Raw genomic sequence first — 20,597 nt, 5'->3', positions numbered from 1 at the left:
AGAGTGGTTCCAAGAGCACGACTATAAACACAATGAGGCTGTGAAAGCGGATTAGTGAGTAGATGAGTTTACAAGTACAGCGTGACGACGTTCAATGTCCCATTTAGCCACGTTAGCAATCGTATTTAAGTAAAAAAACAAAAAAAACAAGGGGGTATTACTGGTGTACTTTATGCCATAGAATAAAACGTGAAAATATCTTGAGCTTGGGTTTACCATAGACCTTCTTTCAGACATTTAACCAAAAACCTACTCAAAAAAATCCATTGACTTCAGGACAAACTAGAAGTGCTAAAATGCAAACTCAGAGTTTTGGCCAAGAAAAATACATCATTCCTGCAGCGCTCTATTTTAATCTTAATTTTACTAAGTGGTCCTAACCCATGCTAGTGGGAAAATGTCAAGGCGGAAGCTGAATAAATGGGGAATATGGGAATGATTTAAAAATAAAATAAAACTAGACTCCAAAATCCAAATGATCAGTCTAAAATCATTTCCATTTTCATCACACTGGTGGTGGTTGAGGAGAGATTCCCTGATATGACTGTAAAGCGCTTTGGGCGTACAGTAGTACATATGAAAGCGCTATATAAATGCCTCATTCATTCATTCTTTCATTATTTTTTTCCCCATCAACTACCTTTCCTCATTCTCCCTTGCTTAAGTGATGTTCAGCCTAAAAAAAACATGTATTATGTAAATCTGTTGCATGGAATGGTCTTTTTTGCATTTTTTTTGAAAATTTCAAGCCATTTCTGGAAGAGCAAATAATACCTGATTCCCAGTGGGGAGGGTCCTTGTCCGTTGAGAACCCCTCCCTGGAGGAGATGTGCCACGGTGTAGAAGGCCATATAGATGGTGGAGTCCGACAGGGACTCAATGAGCCATTGTTCATCCCATGGCAACCGGGTTCCTATGGGAACAAAACACATAAAAGAACTACAAAATCAAATGTTCTCACTAAGGAGCAGCAAGAAAATTGCTGATGGTATCGCTGAGTGGTTTGGGGGCAAGGGAGGAGCGAGAAATAAGAGTATTACAAAAGAAATATAGATGGGCCTTGTCCTTACAAAAAGACTTTGATTAAGATAAGCTTCACACAAAGGTGGACATCTGAGGTGATTTCAAAAGGATGTGTGCAAAGAAAACTGTGCAATTTGCCTAACTATTACAAGCAATCAGGGCTTGACATTAACACCCGCCATGGATTTCAGCAGTGGCGTGTAACGCAGTCACTCCTACTAGCCACTTTGGCGTGTAAAAATGTAAATATACATTTTTCAATTGTAGTCTTTTAAAAAGGCATCTGAAATAATAAACTAAGTGCAATGTAGTGTTGTTAAAAATAAAGATTATTATCTGAAATGCTATACTCATTTTCCATGATACGAGCATTTCTCTCTCTCTCTCTCTCTCTCTCTGCGAGTCGACACACAAACTCGCCTCCTCTCACTCACTAGTTTCATTTGATCTGGATGAATATTGTTGGTGTTGCAGGGCTTGAACTTTACTCATTCCCGCAGATTTTTTGCTCACACCCAAAGTGCAGCACATAAAGCCACCTCTCAGTACTAAATTGAGTTATTTTTCGCTGCTTATTGCACTTAGTCAAATACACACAAAATAATGTCAAAATGCCAGTCTTGGTGAGTATTCACATAAACGCAGTCAGTGATGTTTTAAGTGAACTTAAACAGTTGAGAAAGAAAAGACATGTAACAGTATAATGGATCATTGAGTCTTAAAGTGACAACAGCCTAATATACCTGCTACCCTAAGTTAATAACTAATGATCTTTGCAACAGAAGTGAATCAATCAAAACTAACTTTAGCTGGACAATAACTTTATTCTAGAGCTGCTGTAAAGCCAAAACAATCTCTGTTACTTTAATTTCCAATTATCTCTGTAAAGCTGCTTTGAAAAAATATATTTTGTTAAAAGCGCTATATAAATGAAGGTGACTTGACCAATTTATGAGATAATATTAAAAATATCTCTATGGCAGTTTTTCCCCATGGTATTGATGTCAAAATTGTGGCCAGTGAAAATGCTGAGTGGCTAGTAACTTTGGAAAACCACTAGCCACAGTGGCTGGTGAGCAAAAGTTAATGTCAAGCCCTGCAAGCAATTTATTCCAAAAGAAAAACCGAACAGGATACGGAAAAGCTCGCAACAAAGCCACAATGGCAGACATAAGCAGGTCTTACCTAAACCATACGTTCTGGAACAGGCATGCTCCTGAAGCCAAGCCAACGTTGCTTCAAAGTTCTTTCTGGTTTCATCACAGAACCTGAAGAGAAAAGCATAACGTCAATATTCACATATTAATGAAGCTTCTCCAGCAAGAATGGCACCCCAAAGCAACATGACAATTTTCCACTGCAATCTCCTCAATGCCACAAAGTGCAAGACTTACGTTTCCAGAGCCTCCAGGACACCCATGGCTTGCTTTTTCCATTCCTCATTGCCATAATCCAGATACCTGTCAGATAAAGACCCCATGCAGTCACTGTCTGACAAGTCAAATCCATCAGGGACTCCGCATGGCAATGCACCGCGATAAAACGCGATAAAAAAAGGACTTAAATCTCACAAGATCACAAGGATAAGGCATTCTCTTATTGAACAGGAAGTGAATACAAGACAGAAGTGGACGTTATCATGGGTTCTGAGATGTGTACAACATATGCAGTATCTGTATGAGTGTTTTCTGCACTAACCATTGATCGCACAACGCCACAACACACTCGTCTGCAGACCGAGATAACACCTGCTTCTCTGGCTCCATGTAAATCAGTGCCTCACCCTAGAAATATCAACAAAATTGAGTTAGGCCAAGTTTATTTCCATATTTTATAAACAAAAAAAACTGATTCCCAAACCAACATTTCATTAACCCTTTTCCATTCAATCATTAACCCTATAAAGCCTACTGCATAAAATTTGATATGCAAAAGTTCTCTAAATTATCAACATGATCCAAACTGAAAAAGAAAAAAAAAGTATGATATTATATATTTGGGAAATATATCGAGATAAACACTTACTTAGTAAACAGTAACTTAGGTTTACTTGATTATCCATACATTTTTTTAGAAAAATCATGTTAAAAAAATGTGAGTGCAAAGATAATATAACTGCACACTCTCTTAAGCACATTTATTATCAACGTTTCGGGACAACAAGTGGCCTTTGTCAAGGTATAATGTCAATTTATAATTTCTTTACATTAAGTTTTTCCCTTTAATTTGCACCTCTGTTCTTTATCAAATATCAAATTATTGACCCATCAGGTTTTTGATGAAGGTTTATTTGTATCTACATCTACAGACAGAAATTATAATTTTCAGTAATAAAATAAGAACAAATAACCAAATTATGAGCAATACCACAAATAAATACAACAGAACAAACATACAAGTGAATGAACACTGCTTTTCAAGTTTGTTTAAGTAGATCTAATAGTCGTTTCCAGGCACAGAAATTGATTAGAAAGATTAATCCTTTTTAAAGTTTCAGAAGTTATTTAGTCAAGAGTAGTGAGTGATTTTTTTCTTTGTTGTTTGATTAACATTAAAAACAAAGACAGCAGCAGGAATATTAGGACCTAATCCGGAACTAATGCACGGATCAGTTACACTTTTTATTTCTGTTTATAACGGTTTACTTAAGACATAACTGAATATGTTTACAAGGATACTCACCAATACGGGCATTTTGACATAATTTTCTGTGAATATGTCCATTGAAGCACAGACGTGAAAGAGAAATCAATCCAACATTTGCGCTCTTGTCTGAGAGGCGGCTTTCTGGGAGCACGCTACGGATATGTGTTGCGCACACGAAACTTCTCACACAGCGCGCAAATATTGAATTGTCTTCTTGCGCTTGAACATTTTAATTGGCAAGGCTTAAAAACACGTGCAAATGATAAACTTATTTTGTGACATGCAGCACTGGCGTTTATGCTGGCCCCAGGCAGTCCCTATTGTCCAGCCTTTTTAGATATTGTCTAAAGGTTCAATAAACTGTGCCATTTCAAAAAAATATATTTTTCTGACTATTATTTCATATGTCAGGCTTTACAAGGATTTACATACAGTCCACCAACCTTCTCCACCATCATCTTCTGAATGGGCTTCTTCACATCCTGGACCTTCTGACCCTTGAAACCCTCCACTAACATGATCTAGCAAAACAAAGTTCAGTAAAGTTGTTCAGATGAGCACATGAAGGCTGCTTTCATTGAAGCACACACACACACGTCACTCACACAAAGATTGCGCTATATACACTTAGAAACATTAAGAAGTACAGAACCTTGTTGTCAACACTGCCCCGTGACTTTTATTAATAAATTAACTTCACCTCTACTGAACCGCTACATTATATTACTCAGGGAGGAGGTGGTGACATCGCTGTTTTTGAAGTAATTCAACTCACAGCTTCAATGCTAGTAGAGAGACATTGCACAGAATCAGGTAGTTCACACACATTACTCTCTCTCGATAGGTTAATTCATTCAAATACAGTAAATGTTATGATTCAGTCAAATAAATGTAACCTTACAGCACTAATTTATCTCTGTGTGTGATTTAAAGCGGACAGAATGCTGAATATAACGAGACGTAACTGACGGAACCATTTTGACTTGTAAACATCAATGACAGCTTTAACTTTTCGATGCTGGCAAATGACCATGGTATAAGCGGGATAATACATGGCTAGCTGTGTATTTAAATTGTTTATTATTTCAGTTGTCCCCAACATGCATTCCACTAGAAAATGGGTCATTTGAGTGATGTTGGTGTTCGTATGGTCTCACCCCCTCGTAAAAGCCCTTAAGGTAGACTTTCTCTTTGGCCTCGGCCAGTTTCTCTCTGTCATTCTGGCTTTGGATCTTCAGTTCATCACAAACCAAAGGAGCCGATAGGTTCCCATACCCTGGAATCTCAATGATGGGTACCTGGTGGAACATAAACCACTTTAGACACACAGAATTTAGGAACGTTCTGAAAAATCCCTTAATAGACTAGGTCGATTTTCAGATAATGTGACACCCTTGGGCATTTTTTAGTAAAAGTTGGCAAACAGACTTTTCTAAGGGTATTTTTTCTGCTGAATCCATTTTTGCTGTTTGCCAAGCTGTATCTCTTATGTGAAACCCAGTAGAGCGCAAACTTCAAGATGACCAAAATGTCAGGAAATTTTATATTTATAAACTTTACATCATGCACGACATCAATTAACGAGCAAGTTTATTTAGGTGGGAATTAAGATACTTGTATGTGACAATGATAATTGCATTATTTCTCATTGTAGTCATGAAAATATCTGTTTTTCTCCTTATTTCAAATGGACAAACAGAATATCTAAAATGCGAGGGTCATTTGTTTGGAGTCACATGCATACTATTGTCTTTGAATCAAAGTGTGTGAATTGAGTTCAGAGTTATCCAAGAGGTTTTTTATTCTACTTTCTACTTTCTATTACTTTCTGCAGTTATGTCCACACATCGTATTTTTTATCAGAATTAATTTTTATATCCAAAGAGCGACATGAACCAACACAAAATATTTACAGTTGTGGAATTGTACCCATGAAGTTGGTCAGATTATAAGATCACCAATTATGGAAGCTGTGTGTAGTTTGAAGCCTGACGGGTCAATGTCATTGGATACTTGCATTATATGCCAAGAATCCAAGAAAGATAAGCTATACAATGCGACAGAACAGGGCCTTTTGACACTAAAAGCAGCTGCACAAAGTAGAGGCAAGCTTCATGATCCTCATCACAGAGAAGCAATTGACAGAGTGCTTCTTGTCCAGAACACAGAACAGCACGTGGTCCGGCACCGCTTGTTCTATGCGTTCGCGGTATCCCCATCCAAAGCGCTGGTCTCTGCATGCGTGGATAATCAACGAATAACCGTTGCTTTGCCAGAAGGGGTCGTGAACACGATCACGCAGTCTAGAGCTCCTTCTACGAGAAGACTCTACGTGTCTAAATGGTCAGTGTTCTCCAAATGGTGCGCTACAAAGAGCCTTGACCCACACACATGTGGGGTTTCGTGGGTGCTCTCCTTCCTTCTAGAGCTGTTGGACAAGGGCAGGTCCCCTTCCACGCTCAAAGTTTGCGTTGCGGCTATTGCAGCGTTCGCAGAGTCGACGCACGACCGCGCGATAGGAAGGAACAAGCTCATCATCCGCTTCCTTAGAGGAGCCAGGAGGATGAACCCCCCGCGACCCCCCTCGGTTCCTATTTGGGATCTTTCTTTGGTCCTAGAGGCCCTGAAAGCATTTCCCTTTGAACCGTTAGAATCCGTGGACCTAAAATACCTTTCGCTCAAGACCGTTTTTCTGATAGCTCTGTCTTCAGTAAAACATGTGGGGGATCTACACATGCTATCCGTCAGCCCCGCATGTCTCGAGTTCGGACCAAATGACTCTAAAGTCATCCTCAAACCGAGACACGGTTACGTCCCCAAGGCGATTGGCACTCCCTTTAGGGCGCAGATCATCTCCCTATCGGCTCTGCCAGCATCCGATAGTGAGGACAGTGATTACCTCTTATGCCCCGTCATGGCGCTGAGGGTTTACATCTCGCGCTCTGCCACCTTCAGGCGTTCTGAGCAGCTCCAGCGCTTTGTTTCGTTTGGTGGGCGCACCAAGGGTCTCGCCGCCTCGAAACATAGCCTGTCCAGATGGATAGTGGACACTATCACAGCAGCTTATGCGTCCAAACATCTGCAGTGCCCTATGGGCATCAGGGCCCACTCCACTAGAGGCATGGCCACGTCGTGGGCTTGGTCCAGCGGGATTTCTATTCATGACATTTGTATGGCGGCAGGCTGGGCCTCCCCCTCTACATTTGTTAAGTTTTATAACCTGGAAGTTCCCGCCTTGCAGGCTAAACTTTTATCAGTCTAAGTGGTGTGTATGTTCTGCCCAGTTTGTTCGTGTGCAGGCTACTCTCACGTGACTATTAGCTCTTCTGGTTGAGCTGTACTAAGGGCGATATTCTCTATACATAGACCGGTGGAGCCGCTCTGTATTTCCCTATGAAGTGCTTATGTACATGTGCTGGCCCGCGTTGCTGGCTGCCTGTTTCCCTGGGACTCACGCACTGGATGCTCGGCGCGCACGGCGTTGACAAGGGGTTCCCGTAGCGTAAGCAACTTACGCAATACGAGAGAACCTCTCGTTACCCTGGATTTCCACCAACTGAGGAACAGCTGCGGATCGGCTCCGCTCAGTGTCGGCTCCGTGCTACGCCGTCCGTCAATACTCACCAGGTCCGGCTTTGATGCGGAACGGCTGCGGCCGCGACTGAGAGCTGAAGTCACGAGAACCCACGAGATTCACGTATGATCGCACGATATAACCAGTCCCGCACAATCTGCCCTGTGCTGAATTGCTGCGGAACGGCTGCGGCATCCGGCAAAAATCGAAGCTCTGCGTATCTGCTCCGGGGGGCTGCGGATCACCGGAGCTGGGACGGAGTCGGAATGCAGCCGTTCCGCAGTCAGTGAAAATACACACATTGACTTTAATGGAAATCTATTGACTCCGCCGCCGTTCCGGAGCGGATTCGCAGCCGTTCCGCAGTTGGTGGAAATTGGGGGTAAGAGAACGTACTTGGTTACCTAACATAACCTCGGTTAGTCAGACTACTGTTTGGAATTGATCAGCTGCAACTGCGCCTTAAGATGTATGAGTGCACGATGTAAATGTAAAAAGTCTCGTCTGCGTTGCTCTGCTGCATGCCAGTGCAAGACAAGTAATGCAGAATGTAGCAAAATGCTGAACTGAATAAGAGCACTGCTCTGTGTTATGATCATATTGGAGAATCTTGTTGTACCATTGTTTAAATAACATTACATTTTATATGCCATGCAGTTCATGTTTTAGTTATTATTCAGCTAATGTTATGTCCAACTTTATAAGGTAATTTTAGGCCAAGTTTACTGTGTTTATTTCCTTTATCTGTTCAAAGCTAATGTTAGTGGTGTGACACATTACCGTGATATGTTTTGGTAATTTGTTAATTTGTCTCAATTCTTAATATTTACAACCAATCTTTCTGAGAATATCTTTTTCATAAATAAACCAAAAGAGAATTTAGTTTGGTTAAATTTAAGTCCTTAAACTTGTTTACATGGACATGTAAATGTTGAAAAGTAATAAACACTGTTAACATAATGTAATAGGATGATGGTTTAAGATATAGGCCTTTTGCTGCCACCAGCATGATGTTGATGTTCTTATATGGATACTCAAATACACAAAATTACAAGTCAGTGTTTACCAGAAATATTGTAAGACAGAATGACTAACTTGTTCTGACTATTCTGTTTGTTTCCTTTACTCAATAAATGCTATAGCACAATAAAAACAGTTTATCTTTGAGCCAGTGCTGAGAAATTTGCTCATTTTGGCGTATGAGGCGGTCATCTTGGATTTTGCACTCTACTGAGTTTCATGTAAGAGATACAGCTTGGCAAACAGCAAAAATGGATTCAGCATAAAAAATACCCCTAGAATAGTCTATTTGCCAACTTTTACTCAAAAATGCCTGAGGATTTTTATTAAGGCACGTTTTTGTGATTTCAACCTGGTCTATTAATCCATGATTAGCAATATTCTAGCAATGTGCTAAATCATGTTAGGAACATGTTAAATCATGTTAGCAATGAGCCAAATAATGTTAAAACATGTTAACAATGTGATAAAACAGTGGTTCTCAACTCCAGTCCTCGGGACCCACTGCTCTGCACATTTTGTAAGTCTCTCTTATCTGACACACTCAGTTCAGTTCATGGAGTCTCTCCTAACGAGCTGATGATCTGATTCAGGTGTGTTAAATAAGGGAGACATACAAAATGTGCAGAGCAGTGGGTCCCGAGGACTGGAGTTGAGAACCACTGTGATAAAACATGCTATCAATGTGTTAAAATATGCAAGCAACTTGCTAAAACATTTTATTGACATCTTTAAAAGTATAATCTTCAAATCAAATCTAGTTACTATTATTTCTTATTGAAAATAATAAGAAAAAAAGAAATTAAAAAATATTTGTATTATTCTTATAATTTAAGAATATTCCCTGAATCTGGGCCCAGGGCTGGGTATTACTGTAAAAGTATTGTAAGCCTAAGTAGATTGTAGAACCCATTGTCACCAATGGTCTTTATGATCCATTTAGTATTACAAAGCTTTTTGGGAGCGCAGCTCAGTAACTCTCACACACTCCCACTGGGCCAGCGGGCTTTTCTTTATTTTTGTGCCTTGCATGGGGACTTTAAAGTCACCATGAAAATTGAAACTTATATTTTAGGGAATATTGCAGGAAATGTATTATACATGATATATCGCAACAATAGCAAACCACAACAATCCAACAATCCAATCAATTCCCGACACACAAAATCAAGTCCTTCCCTACATTTTTCCTTGTTTGAGAAGCCATTTCACTTCAAAATAGAGAAGGAAAGACTTTTAGAATTTCCGTTTCAGGCCGACTTACGACTTAAAAAAAGCTGCTTACCGGCTCAAATGGTAGGACCATAAAATCTTGAATTCCATACTTCTCTCTCAAAGCCTAAAAAAAAAAAAAAAAAATCATCATCCATCACATTCATCTTACCTGGAATACAGTTATCTCTCTGGGAATTCCCCTCAGAAACGGTAATCAAACAACTGAATCAAGAAAAGAAAATGAAATTCCATAAAACAAATACAACACCTGCTTCTTTTTAATGTCCCTCAGAGCCGCGATGTCATCAGGCGCATCTGACGGCACACTGGTGACAACTCCAGTTCCTGTGACCACAAATTAATTTCAACAACCTCCCATAATGAGATAACTTACTAAATGTTAAAACGATCGATATTAACATTTCTAACGTATCAATTTGGAGCCCAGGGTATAAGAAAAAGAATAACTGCCGAATCACATTAGGTGAGGAGCAGTTTGTGATGGGAGTAATGTGGTCCGCACAGCCTGAGGGAACATTCATTACGGACATTTCCATATTCCATCTCTCCAAGCTTCACTGTTCTCCCCAATGACTGACGTCGCTTTCACTTTGGCTTTTAAAAACACATGGTATTTGCCCTGCGGCCCGTTCAGAGATGCATCTTGTCTGTGCAGGGGTAATGTGATGCGACGATATTATGGGGTGTTGTCGAGTACCTTTGTCTTCTTTAATGGTGAGCATTGGCAGGGCATAAATGGTCTTGTATGAGGTGAGGGGGGCGTTCAATGCACAGCCCAGGATGTCCTGAAAGATGGGAGAGAGAGAGAAAGAGAGAGAGTAAACATCATACATGCACAAGCTGGATTTATTTTTTTTATTTAGCTTTTATGTAGTTTCTTCTTATAAAAAAAAAAAGCGTGTTAGAAAATGTAACGCCTCTTAACATAATCGCGAGCTTCAGCTTTCATTGCTTCTAAAGCAATTGTAAACACAAACAGTTAAAAAATTTTCGGTATTATCGTATCAGTTCAAGCAAGGCCGCCCCAGTGCGAGTTAAGGCCCTGATTTACTTCAAGTGAAATCAAAGAATGAACTGATGTGACATTTTTGGTAATTTGGTGGTCTGAAGGTGTCTAGAGTAATCTCGAACAAAATCAGGCCAAAATGAACTTTTGAGTTCGTTTTGGGAGTTCGAAACAGCTTGCCAGAGAGAGCTTTTCATATTAATATGAAAAGCTCTGTATAGTGTATATATATATATATATACACACACTACTATTGGTCCGTGGCGATTATGTAATAGGTAGGTGTGTGCTGAGGCTCCGCCTTCTTTCACATGGAAATATTTTCTGGTTAATTTCCACTGTTGGAGGCCGTAGAGGTCAGACGTCCGCGAGTGAAAACATGAGCACACAGCTGTTTATAGTAGAAAAAGAAGTTGTACTGATGAAACGAGACACAGACACTGTTTTTTATGTTTAATACGGTAAAGCTGCTTGATTTTAAGTGCTATATAAATAAATAGACGTGACTTTACTAGAGTGCCGAATTGCAGAGCTCATGCAAACATATCCACATTGCTATGATGAACGGATGCTTTTCTTATGCTTTATTAAAAAATGCTTACTGTTTTCTCAATTTTGCTGTGTGTTTATTTTGTTATTGAGAGGAAAGAGCGCAGCACATATTTGCATATTCATCTAACCGTGCTTTTCATTCATCTAACCATGCTTTTCTCAGCAGTGTGGGCGGAGTCAGATGTTCGCTATCAGTATGCAGCTATCAGTATCAGCTCACGCATTTCGAACTTCGTTTTACCCCTAAACAAAAAACAAAAAAGAACTTTGTTTGAAGTATATCAGGGCCTTAAGAGGAAGCGGGCCCCCCCCAAAGCACGGGCCCCGTGTAGTCGCACCGCCCTAAGGACCGCCCTGAGTTCAAACCCGAGTCCGACTCTGAAAATGTGGATGATAAAGCAGATGTGGAACCAACATCAGAACACCACGACATGGTGACAACACTACAATTCACTGAAGCCTTGTCTTCTTACTTTACAAATGCCTTTGCATTGTGCTAATATTACAAATTATAATGTAGATGTTTGAGTAAGTAACGTCTGGACTTCAATCAATATGTTTTAGGCAGGTCTGGAGCAGCGTTCATTATATAGAATAAATCACTTTTGTGGGAGATTATGAGTTTTGTGACTTTGCAGATCTTATACATGCATAAACAGACACATTACATACTCAAGGAAAGGAAAACATTTAAAAGCATCATATAACCCCCTTTAATATAGTATACTACCATACGTTTTCATTTAAATAGCATGTTACTCTCAAATTTTGGATTTCATATTCTATTTCCTTTTTTACTTTCTTGTTAATTTATATTGTCATAAAGTTAAATAGGCCAACTTTATTTATTATAAAACACAAGCAGTGTGTGCTTTAAGGACACAAACCTGGCCCATGATGTTCATGAGCACTGGAACCACTCCGTTCTCTTTGGTAAAGCCCTGGTAGGACATGTTCCTGGCGGACCGCTGTGTGCTGATGAACAGGTCACCGCTGGCCGTCTCAAATATGATGTACTTCATATCTGGCCGGATCCAGCAGTTCGTTTGACCAAACATGGTTTCAGGCCTCAGAGTCGCAGCAACCAGAAAAATGTTCTTGTCTTTAAGAACACTGAAAACATAGAAAAAAATGTATTTACAAGTACCATGTTTTTGGTACTGTAAGACTGGAAAAACTGGAAGAACTGGAAGAGAGAGCTGCTCTCTGAGACAACAAAGGAAATTAACATTTGAACTCACCAATTGAGACACAAAGTCTCACCTCAGAATACATCTCTCCCCCTCTCTCATGCTGAGACCACATGAAAATTACCCAAAAATACATATGGCTTGATGTGAATAATTATCATCGAGTATTATACATGTTTGGTATCATTTGAAATGTCTGAAATTTTCAAACGAACAGTATTTCGTTTGAAATTTTCAGTATTTCAGTATTTCGGTATTTCGTTTGAAATTTTCAAACGAACAGTTTTTATATAGTTTTTACCTTTTGTACACAGCCACGTCCAAGTGATCTGAGGGCGCGGGCGCTTCCTAGTGTGTGACGTGTGCGCAGACTGGTGCATAGATATATACACTAGATGTCACCTTAAAGACATTCGTTCCAATGAACTGCCGTAGACAAGGCGACATCTAGTGTATTTATCTATGCACCAGTCTGCGCACACGTCACACACTAGGAAGCGCCCGCGCCCTCAGATCACTTGGACGTGGCTGTGTACAAAAGGTAAAAACTATATAAATACTGTTCGTTTTCTCATACAAACCGCTCGTTTCGTGTCTTAGGCCATCAATGTGTACTTACGATGGGGAATTGTTTAATTTGGACGATGAGGAATTGCTTTAATTTGGACTCTGTGCTCTTTGAGGTGGTGACCATAGACCTGCATTATATGACTGACAGACAAGAACGGTTTGACCTAAAAATATCAAAATTGAAACTACTGCGGAAAAAAGACACCTACATCTTGGATGCCCTTGAGGTAAGCTAAAACATACCAAAATTTTATTTCAAAGTGAACTATCCCTTTAACCAAAAATACTTTGCCTCGAGAAAAATACAGTAACACGTAAAGACCTTCCGCACTGGTCGGATGCCGGCTTTGGGCCAATCGAGTGCGAGTTTACAGTACCATGACATTCTTTGGAGTAACATGATACATAAATATGTCAATCATTAAAAAACGTAATATTAAAGATTTTACCTCAATTTTGCTGGGTAAGGTTCCACAATCTTCATCTTAATAAGAGTGTACTCTTGAGGACCAACTCCCTGCAATACAGATCATTACTATAGGACACACATATCCATCGTATTAAAAAAAAAAAGGAAAAAAGAAAAGGAATTTCTTAATTAAAAGTAGCCCCCACCTCTCCTGTCTGTCTGTCATGGTCCATGCAGGGCTGCCCATCTTTCGGAGAGTAAATGGTATATCTATAAGAGCAAAAAAAAAGGTTTCAAACACTTGTAGATAGACTTTGAGGCTCTTCACCTAGCGCAGGGATGGGCAACTTCGGTCCTGGAGGGCCACTGTCCTACAGAGTTTAGCTTCAACCCTAATCAAACTGAACAAGCTAATCAAGGTCCTCAGGATTACAAGAAAATTACAGGCAGGTGATTTTTTCAGGGTTGGAGCTAAACTCTGTAGGACAGTGGCCCTCCAGGACCGAAGTTGCCCATCCCTGACCTAGCGCTTACACAGACACACACGGGAGCGTTTGAAAGCAGGCGTCTATCAGCAAATCCGTTTATCAGTGGATATAAGAGGGATCGACTGATAGACTCCTGCTTTCAAGCGCTCGGTGAAGACCATGTTTTTGAAGAGTTGATTATTGGAGCCAAATCACAGACATTTATGTTAAGTCCGTGAACACAATGGCCAATCAGAGGTGTTTAAGAATCCGCTCAACAGCGCTCAAAATGCTAGAGGGAAATGCTTGTATAGTCACATTTTTTAGATTTCAGTACCAACTTGGTACCGAAGTCGGTACTTTTGACAACACTACCTTACACTATTTCCATCAAGAGGCGCATCACTTTTTGGTCAAGATCTTGTATTGACAATGCAAGAGTCCAGCACTCTGTAAAGTCTCCTCCAGCACATCCCAAAGACTTTCAATGAATTTAAGCTCTGGACTCAGAGGAGCCAATAATGCGTGAAAATGATTCTTCATGCTCAATATGTACAACATTTGAATATTTAGATTTCATATTATTGAATGCAATCAGGATGTGAAGAGAGTTTCAACCAGTATAACACAAAGTGTTTATGAAACAAATTGTCTCCCTACCGTTAATGATGCATGTTACATTTGTGCAAATATTAAACTTTGGTGTCACAACTATCAACTATCAGTATTGATTAACAGGTAAAACTCGTATATTGGTTTCCCTCCACCAGTAACATACAAATTGATGAATACTTGAGTCATAGTTCAGTATTTTACCATACCTTTTCCCAAACTTGATCTTTTTTCTCTCTTTTAGAGTGATGAACTGCCACCTCACAAAAGAGTCGTAGAAGGGGTTTACATCGGTCGTAATGAAGGAGCGACGCCAATCAACCTACAGCATTAAAATGGTGCATTTTGCATTTAAATAGCAAAGTACAAAGTAATGGGCAGAACGACAATGGCTCAGGTGAGCTTTCACTACCTTGAGACCCATTTTCTTCAGATCTTCTACAGCAAGAGGAGGAAAATAATCCAGCCAATGTTCAGCTTCAGCAAACTTTACAATCTCATCGTCCCGCAGGCCCAGAGACTTCATGATGTCCCACTGGAACTTGGCGCTTCCAGACTTTGCAACAGCTTTGCTCTGCCAATGGCATGACATTCGAAAAAAGAAAATGTATTAATTTTCATTATTTATACTACAATATTGATCATTCATGGATCAACCTTACAACAGTTAAGTTAGAATTTCCTCATAATATATATATACCTTCTTGCCCTTTGACTTGTCCTTGATGATGACCTCATCACTGGTCGTCTTCTGCTCTTCCTCCTCTTCATCTTCCTCAGGGAATTGGGGCGGGAATCCATACAGCTCCATTTCCCTCTTCAACTTGTCTGCACAGGCCTGGTAGACATAGATATGTTATATTATATTATATGATGTTGATTACAAAAATGTACAGATCTGAGGTGCAGAAGAGATTAAACTACTCACTTTAATGGGCATCCCAGTGCAGTGAAGTCCAAATGGGAAAAGACACAGCTTTCCTTTCAACCGCTGGTAACCTATTGCAAACTATACAAGAAATTATAATTGAGTTGGCAAATTATATGGCATGATGTCTATGATATATTCTTTGATTGGCTTTCAAACTCACCTCACACTTTGACAAGCAGAATGTATGTCCAAGGTGAAGCCTCCCATTCATGTATGGGTAGGGAAATGTGACCAAGTACTTGTTCTTACTGGGTAGACAGATGATAATAATACATTAGTCATGATGAATATAATCTGTAAAACCTCAGGAAATACTGCAAATACTGCAATATATATAAAACAGACTCACTCTGTACTTCCTCCAATGGTGGTTGGAGCGTCGGTCTCAAAAAGCTTTTCCCTCTCCCATTTCTGCTGAACCTCCTCTTCAATCTTCCTCAAAAAGTCAAGTTTTGCTGTTCCTTTGCGTTCCTGGAATGACATATTTAACTTAAACTTCTACATGTGAAATATAAGGAAAAAAAATAAAAATAATATAAGTATATTAATATAATATATAAATAATATTTTATATATATATATATATATATATATATATATATATATATATATATATATGCACACACACACACTATGTTATTAACATATTAACAATATTAGTAATGTTTCCAAAAATGTTACCAGTTGTGTGTGTGTATATGTCTATATATACAGTAGTCAACATTTGAAGTGGATTAAAAAAGTTTATCAAAGTTGTTCTAAGACAAGAATGGGTATTGTTCAAAATTCATGTATAACTTTGATGAAAGGTTTTGATCCACTTCAAATGTTGGCTTCTGTTAATATACATACATTTACACACAACACAACCGGTAAATTTTTTAGAAACATTACTAATTTTAATGTTTTTGAAATAAGTCTCTTACTGACCCCAAACTTTGGAACAGTAGTGTGTATTGTTACAAAATATTTATATTTTAAATAAATACTGTTCTGTGTTTTTTTTTTTTACTTTTTATAAGTATGACAGGTAATAAAATATATATATATATATATATATATATATATATATATATATATATATTAAGCAGCACAACTGTTTCCAACATTGTTAATAAATCATCATATTAGATGATTTATTAGCTTAAATTACAAGAATAAATTATATTTTAAAGTATATTAAAATAGAAAACCATTATTTTAAATTGTAATAAAATGTCACAATAATTTTCTGTAGTTTTGGTCAAATAAATGCAGGTTTTAAAAAAAAAATATAAAAAAAAATAGTAATGTTTCCAAACATTTGACCGGTACTGTGTGTGTGTGTGTGTGTGATATATATATATATATATAAACTAAGCTATAAACTGGTACTTGAGCATTACTACTGTTCTGAGCTACACACATCAGCACCTCTGATTGACAGCTGTCAACTCTATTCATATTACTCTGCCAACAACTTATTCCGACTTGCCAGAGAGTGTTAATGCTGTTGTAGAGATCGCTTTCTGTGTGGATCGAATATTTGCAACTACTTTTTGTTCAGGATTCAAAGAACATACATGAACAACGTTAACAGACACATATGCATGAAGCTAGTTGCTAAAGATAACCATGCGTCTCAATGGACCGGTTTAATAATTTTTTGGGGAGTTTGAGACCATGAAACAGGCAGTGCTCCAAACCGCATGAAGTAAAGAGTGCGAAACATCAAACCGGCTTAATATAAATCAAATTTACCGTCATTTTGAATAACTTCAGCAGGATTTGTTGAAGAAAAAAACCCACGCTACACTCGGCTGATGACACCGTTCAGAAACGTCACCGCCGGAAGACGCTTTGCACTATGGGTAATGTAGTTAAACGATTTGACGGCTCTGGATTTGACTATTTCACACACAGAAAGAAAAGGATAATAATACAGTTTTTTTAAATTGCTTACACACAATTTCTGAAACTATGGCTCCATTTCTCAAACATCTTCACACAAAACCTCAAAACACGCACACAAGATGCAAAATGTCACACATCTCTTGCAAAAGCAAACACTTCATCCCAAAACGGTGTTTTTGCATATAACTCTACACACAAACCGTCAAATGATTAGCCACATACACACCAAATACACAAATGTGAAAAATGTAAAACACTACTCTCTTGTGTCTTTTGCTCGTTCGGTGTGCAGTGGAAGTGTACAGCTAGGAGTTTGTCACACACATGTATGTTCACAAATACACTGTATAGGCTACAGTATGTGCACAATTCATAAACTTTACAGTTATTAAACTGAACTGAATCAACATGGAACTGAAGTTTTGGCTGTATAATGACACTATTGGCTTGTTAGAGCTGCTTTACAGCAGAATTTGAATTTGTTACTATTGTGAATTAAGCTGCTTTGAAACAATCTGTATTTCGTAAAGAGCTACAGAAATAAAGGTGACTTGACTTGTATGCAAATATATTTAGTAAATATTTACAAAATAAACTGAAATGCAAGGGTCAAAAATGTATTTGTTTCTCAAAATATTTAGCTCTGATTTCTGATTTCTTCTGTTATCAGATCTGCTGAAGATGTAGTTTCTGTTCATGCCAACAAGACATTAGAAATCCCAACCAAATTATGTTTTACAGCCATGTCCAGGATAAAGAATATGTATGTATCACCCAATATTCATACAATTAGGGTGATATTACAGTAAATTACTTAAATTTGGCCATCTCTAAGTCATTCGTTCCCTGTGTGACTTGCAAAAGCTTGCACTTCGTTTGGTCACCACAGAGTGTCACTGTGGCCTCAAAGCTTCAGCACTGCTACTCTGAGCTCGACTGCTGATGTCTGAGGTAAATCACACACCCCTCATTACCATATGGACAAAGAAATGTAGAAATAAACAAATGTAGAAATAAATAAATAAATGTGCAAATAAATAAATGTAGAAATAAATAAATGTGGAAGTAAATAAAAATAACAAATAAATGAAAAAAAATGTGGAAAAAAATACAATTATACATAAACAAGGAAATAAAATATAGTATAAAGTACAAAAAGTATAAATACTCATTTATTCATTTATTTATTTTATATTTCTTTGTATATTTATTTATGTATATAGCGTATTTATGTATTCTTTCTCTTTTTTTACATTTCTTCGTATATTTATTTATTATGTCAGCTTTGGAATTTCATATATTCAATGTATTGACGTATTTCCCCCTTTTTGTCATTGTTTTGGAGCACAATAGCTTATAGATAATAGTAAGGCTAACTAACATATTCATACAAAAAGCCAAACAACTTCAATTTTGACTTCATGGGGACTTTAGAGAAATTATGATAAAATTAGGTCAAATAAAAATCATAAAAATAACAGTAAAATGAAAGAATATATATATTAATTGTTATAATATTACAGTAGCCTAATAAATTAATTTACTAATGTTTTTGAAATCAGAAATATTACGAACATCCAATAATTAAATATTAAATATTCTACCTCTGATTACTTAAAGTTACTAAAACAGAGACTTCAGAAAAGAACAACAAAATAAACGAAAACTTAAAAATAATATAACCGTTGGAATTGCAACATTAAACACCTTTTTACTAATTTATATGTTTTCTTCTGACTCTTTCAGACTCGGTCTCTGGGAAACGTTTAGAATGAAAAGAGGGGGACTGGTAATGTGGTATGCAAATTAGCATGTAATAGCGTCTCTGTAATTGGCTGCCGACGTTGCGTTGTGTGACGTTTCCCCGTGACGTTGCTGAGATCCTCCAGCAGCTTGTCCGACGTGCCAGTGACTACAGAAAGGCCCAGTGTGTGTTATAAGACGATGCTAGTAGGACTTGCGCATAAACACCCAGCCTTTTATCAGTATTAATCATATGCGCGTCAGGATGATTATAGAAAATGTTGACGCTCTGAAATCCTGGCTTGCTAAACTTCTTGAACCCATGTAAGTGATGAACAGTGATATTTGAAGCAGTGAAGCTAACTTGCGCTGCTAACATGCTAACCCATTAGCTGGGATTCATATTACTTATCCGCGCTGCAATCAGATATCGTTTCCTTTGATTTTATGTGTATATGACAGTTCAACTGTGTTCTAATCATTTATAAGCTCATAGTGTTCAGAAATCTAACAAAACTTCTAGTTAGAACCATGTAGCTGGAAGCTAAGCTAAGAGGGTCTGCTGGCTGAGAGGGGTGGTCATCAAAACAGCCTGATAGTTTTCATAGACTGGGCCAAAACAGGATCAGGCACAAGTTATTTTAGTTTTAGAGCCTTGGCATGTATGATCAGTCAGTATGAGTTTGCTTGGTGGTTCTTGTTTTAGCTGCCAATTTGTCTTGTATTTGATCTCAGTAAACCCTAGCAGACCTCTTGGAAAATTGTTGTTTTACATGCATGGATATATTTGATTAAATGGAAGACTTCTTGTCTCTTGCAAGTTTGCATTTACACAAATGACCGTGAGATCTTTTACAGATGTGATGCTGACCCATCTGCACTGGCAAACTATGTTGTGGCGTTAGTAAAGAAGGATAAACCAGAGAAAGAACTCCGAGCATTGTGTGCGGATCAGTTGGACGTGTTTCTTCAGAAAGGTATCGACAAAAAGTCTTCACATCGCTGATATTCTGTGTACATAAGTATGCAATTATTAGTGAATTCAGGCCCTTTCTTGTATTTACCGTGTCAATTCATCTGCTTGTTTCACAGAGACTACGGGGTTTGTTGATAAACTCTTTGAATGTCTAACCACCAAAAATTATTTGGGAAATCCAGCTGCTAAAGAAGAAAGTAAAATCCCAGTGCAGAAGCTTGAGGAGAAGGAAGAGGTAAAACCTGTTCTTTGTCACATTTTTTATGTCACTGATAAATGTCCATAAAAAGTGCACATGAGTCAGGGTCATTTCTTTCTTTCTTACTATTAAAACTGTAGAATGTGTTTCAAACTACTTTTGGTTAATTCGTTTCCAAAGATAACGTTATTCGCATTTTTGTTTTCCTTTCGAAACATATTTACATATTACATTTAGTTGACGTGTATATAGGGCATTATACACCTTAATAATCACGACAGCTTCCAGTTCCTTGTGTAAAAGCATAAATAAATAGGGTTAATATTTATACAATAACATTTGTTTTCAGCCTGCTCATGTTGAAGATGATAGGGAGAACAGAAGAAGAAGAAGCCCACTGAGGAATCGTTCAGACTTCAATGAATCAAGGTTGGTTTCCCAGAGCCGCATCTTTATTCTATCGTTTGTGTTGACAGATTTTCTTCATATGATCTAAAGGTTAAAGGCTCTGTTTTGTGTGGGTGTTAAATATTCTCAGTTGTCCATCTGG

The 20,597-nt window shown here is 38.1% G+C and overlaps 2 protein-coding genes across 11 annotated transcripts in view; one reads left to right on the top strand and one right to left on the bottom strand.

Moving 5' to 3' along the window:
- lars1b (leucyl-tRNA synthetase 1b) overlaps positions 1-17,069 on the bottom strand; it is a 36,730-nt gene extending 19,661 nt beyond the window's left edge. Inside the window, exons 1-19 of the mRNA XM_084138235.1 lie at positions 16,977-17,069; positions 15,586-15,707; positions 15,397-15,484; positions 15,234-15,314; positions 15,006-15,143; positions 14,718-14,879; positions 14,515-14,627; positions 13,433-13,496; positions 13,267-13,334; positions 11,945-12,170; positions 10,197-10,284; positions 9,747-9,823; positions 9,549-9,602; positions 4,827-4,967; positions 4,113-4,190; positions 2,722-2,807; positions 2,418-2,483; positions 2,209-2,291; positions 775-913 (exon numbers count right to left, since the gene is read on the bottom strand). Coding sequence (XP_083994361.1) covers positions 775-913; positions 2,209-2,291; positions 2,418-2,483; positions 2,722-2,807; positions 4,113-4,190; positions 4,827-4,967; positions 9,549-9,602; positions 9,747-9,823; positions 10,197-10,284; positions 11,945-12,170; positions 13,267-13,334; positions 13,433-13,496; positions 14,515-14,627; positions 14,718-14,879; positions 15,006-15,143; positions 15,234-15,314; positions 15,397-15,484; positions 15,586-15,707; positions 16,977-16,982 — 1,880 coding nt within the window. The 5' untranslated portion in view covers positions 16,983-17,069. The remainder of the gene's footprint in view (positions 1-774; positions 914-2,208; positions 2,292-2,417; positions 2,484-2,721; positions 2,808-4,112; positions 4,191-4,826; positions 4,968-9,548; positions 9,603-9,746; positions 9,824-10,196; positions 10,285-11,944; positions 12,171-13,266; positions 13,335-13,432; positions 13,497-14,514; positions 14,628-14,717; positions 14,880-15,005; positions 15,144-15,233; positions 15,315-15,396; positions 15,485-15,585; positions 15,708-16,976) is intronic.
- Positions 17,070-19,008: 1,939 nt separating this feature from the next.
- The window catches only part of rbm27 (RNA binding motif protein 27), a 23,894-nt gene continuing 22,305 nt past the window's right edge, over positions 19,009-20,597 (top strand). For 7 of the 10 annotated variants that reach the window (XM_084137887.1, XM_084137886.1, XM_084137883.1 and 4 more), the window contains exons 1-4: positions 19,027-19,196; positions 19,731-19,849; positions 19,965-20,083; positions 20,397-20,476. In XM_084137887.1, coding sequence (XP_083994013.1) covers positions 19,126-19,196; positions 19,731-19,849; positions 19,965-20,083; positions 20,397-20,476 — 389 coding nt within the window. In that variant the 5' untranslated portion in view covers positions 19,027-19,125. Of the gene's footprint in view, positions 19,197-19,730; positions 19,850-19,964; positions 20,084-20,396; positions 20,477-20,597 lie in introns of all 10 variants that reach the window. The other 3 variants (XM_084137880.1, XM_084137888.1, XM_084137885.1) reach the window with 2 other exon arrangements.

Source organism: Abramis brama, assembly GCF_963993115.1.
Source record: "Abramis brama genome assembly, chromosome: 15".
Lineage (NCBI taxonomy): Eukaryota > Metazoa > Chordata > Actinopteri > Cypriniformes > Leuciscidae > Abramis > Abramis brama.
The sequence above is the reverse complement of the archived record's forward strand: the minus strand, read 5'-3'. Positions and strand labels throughout refer to the sequence as shown.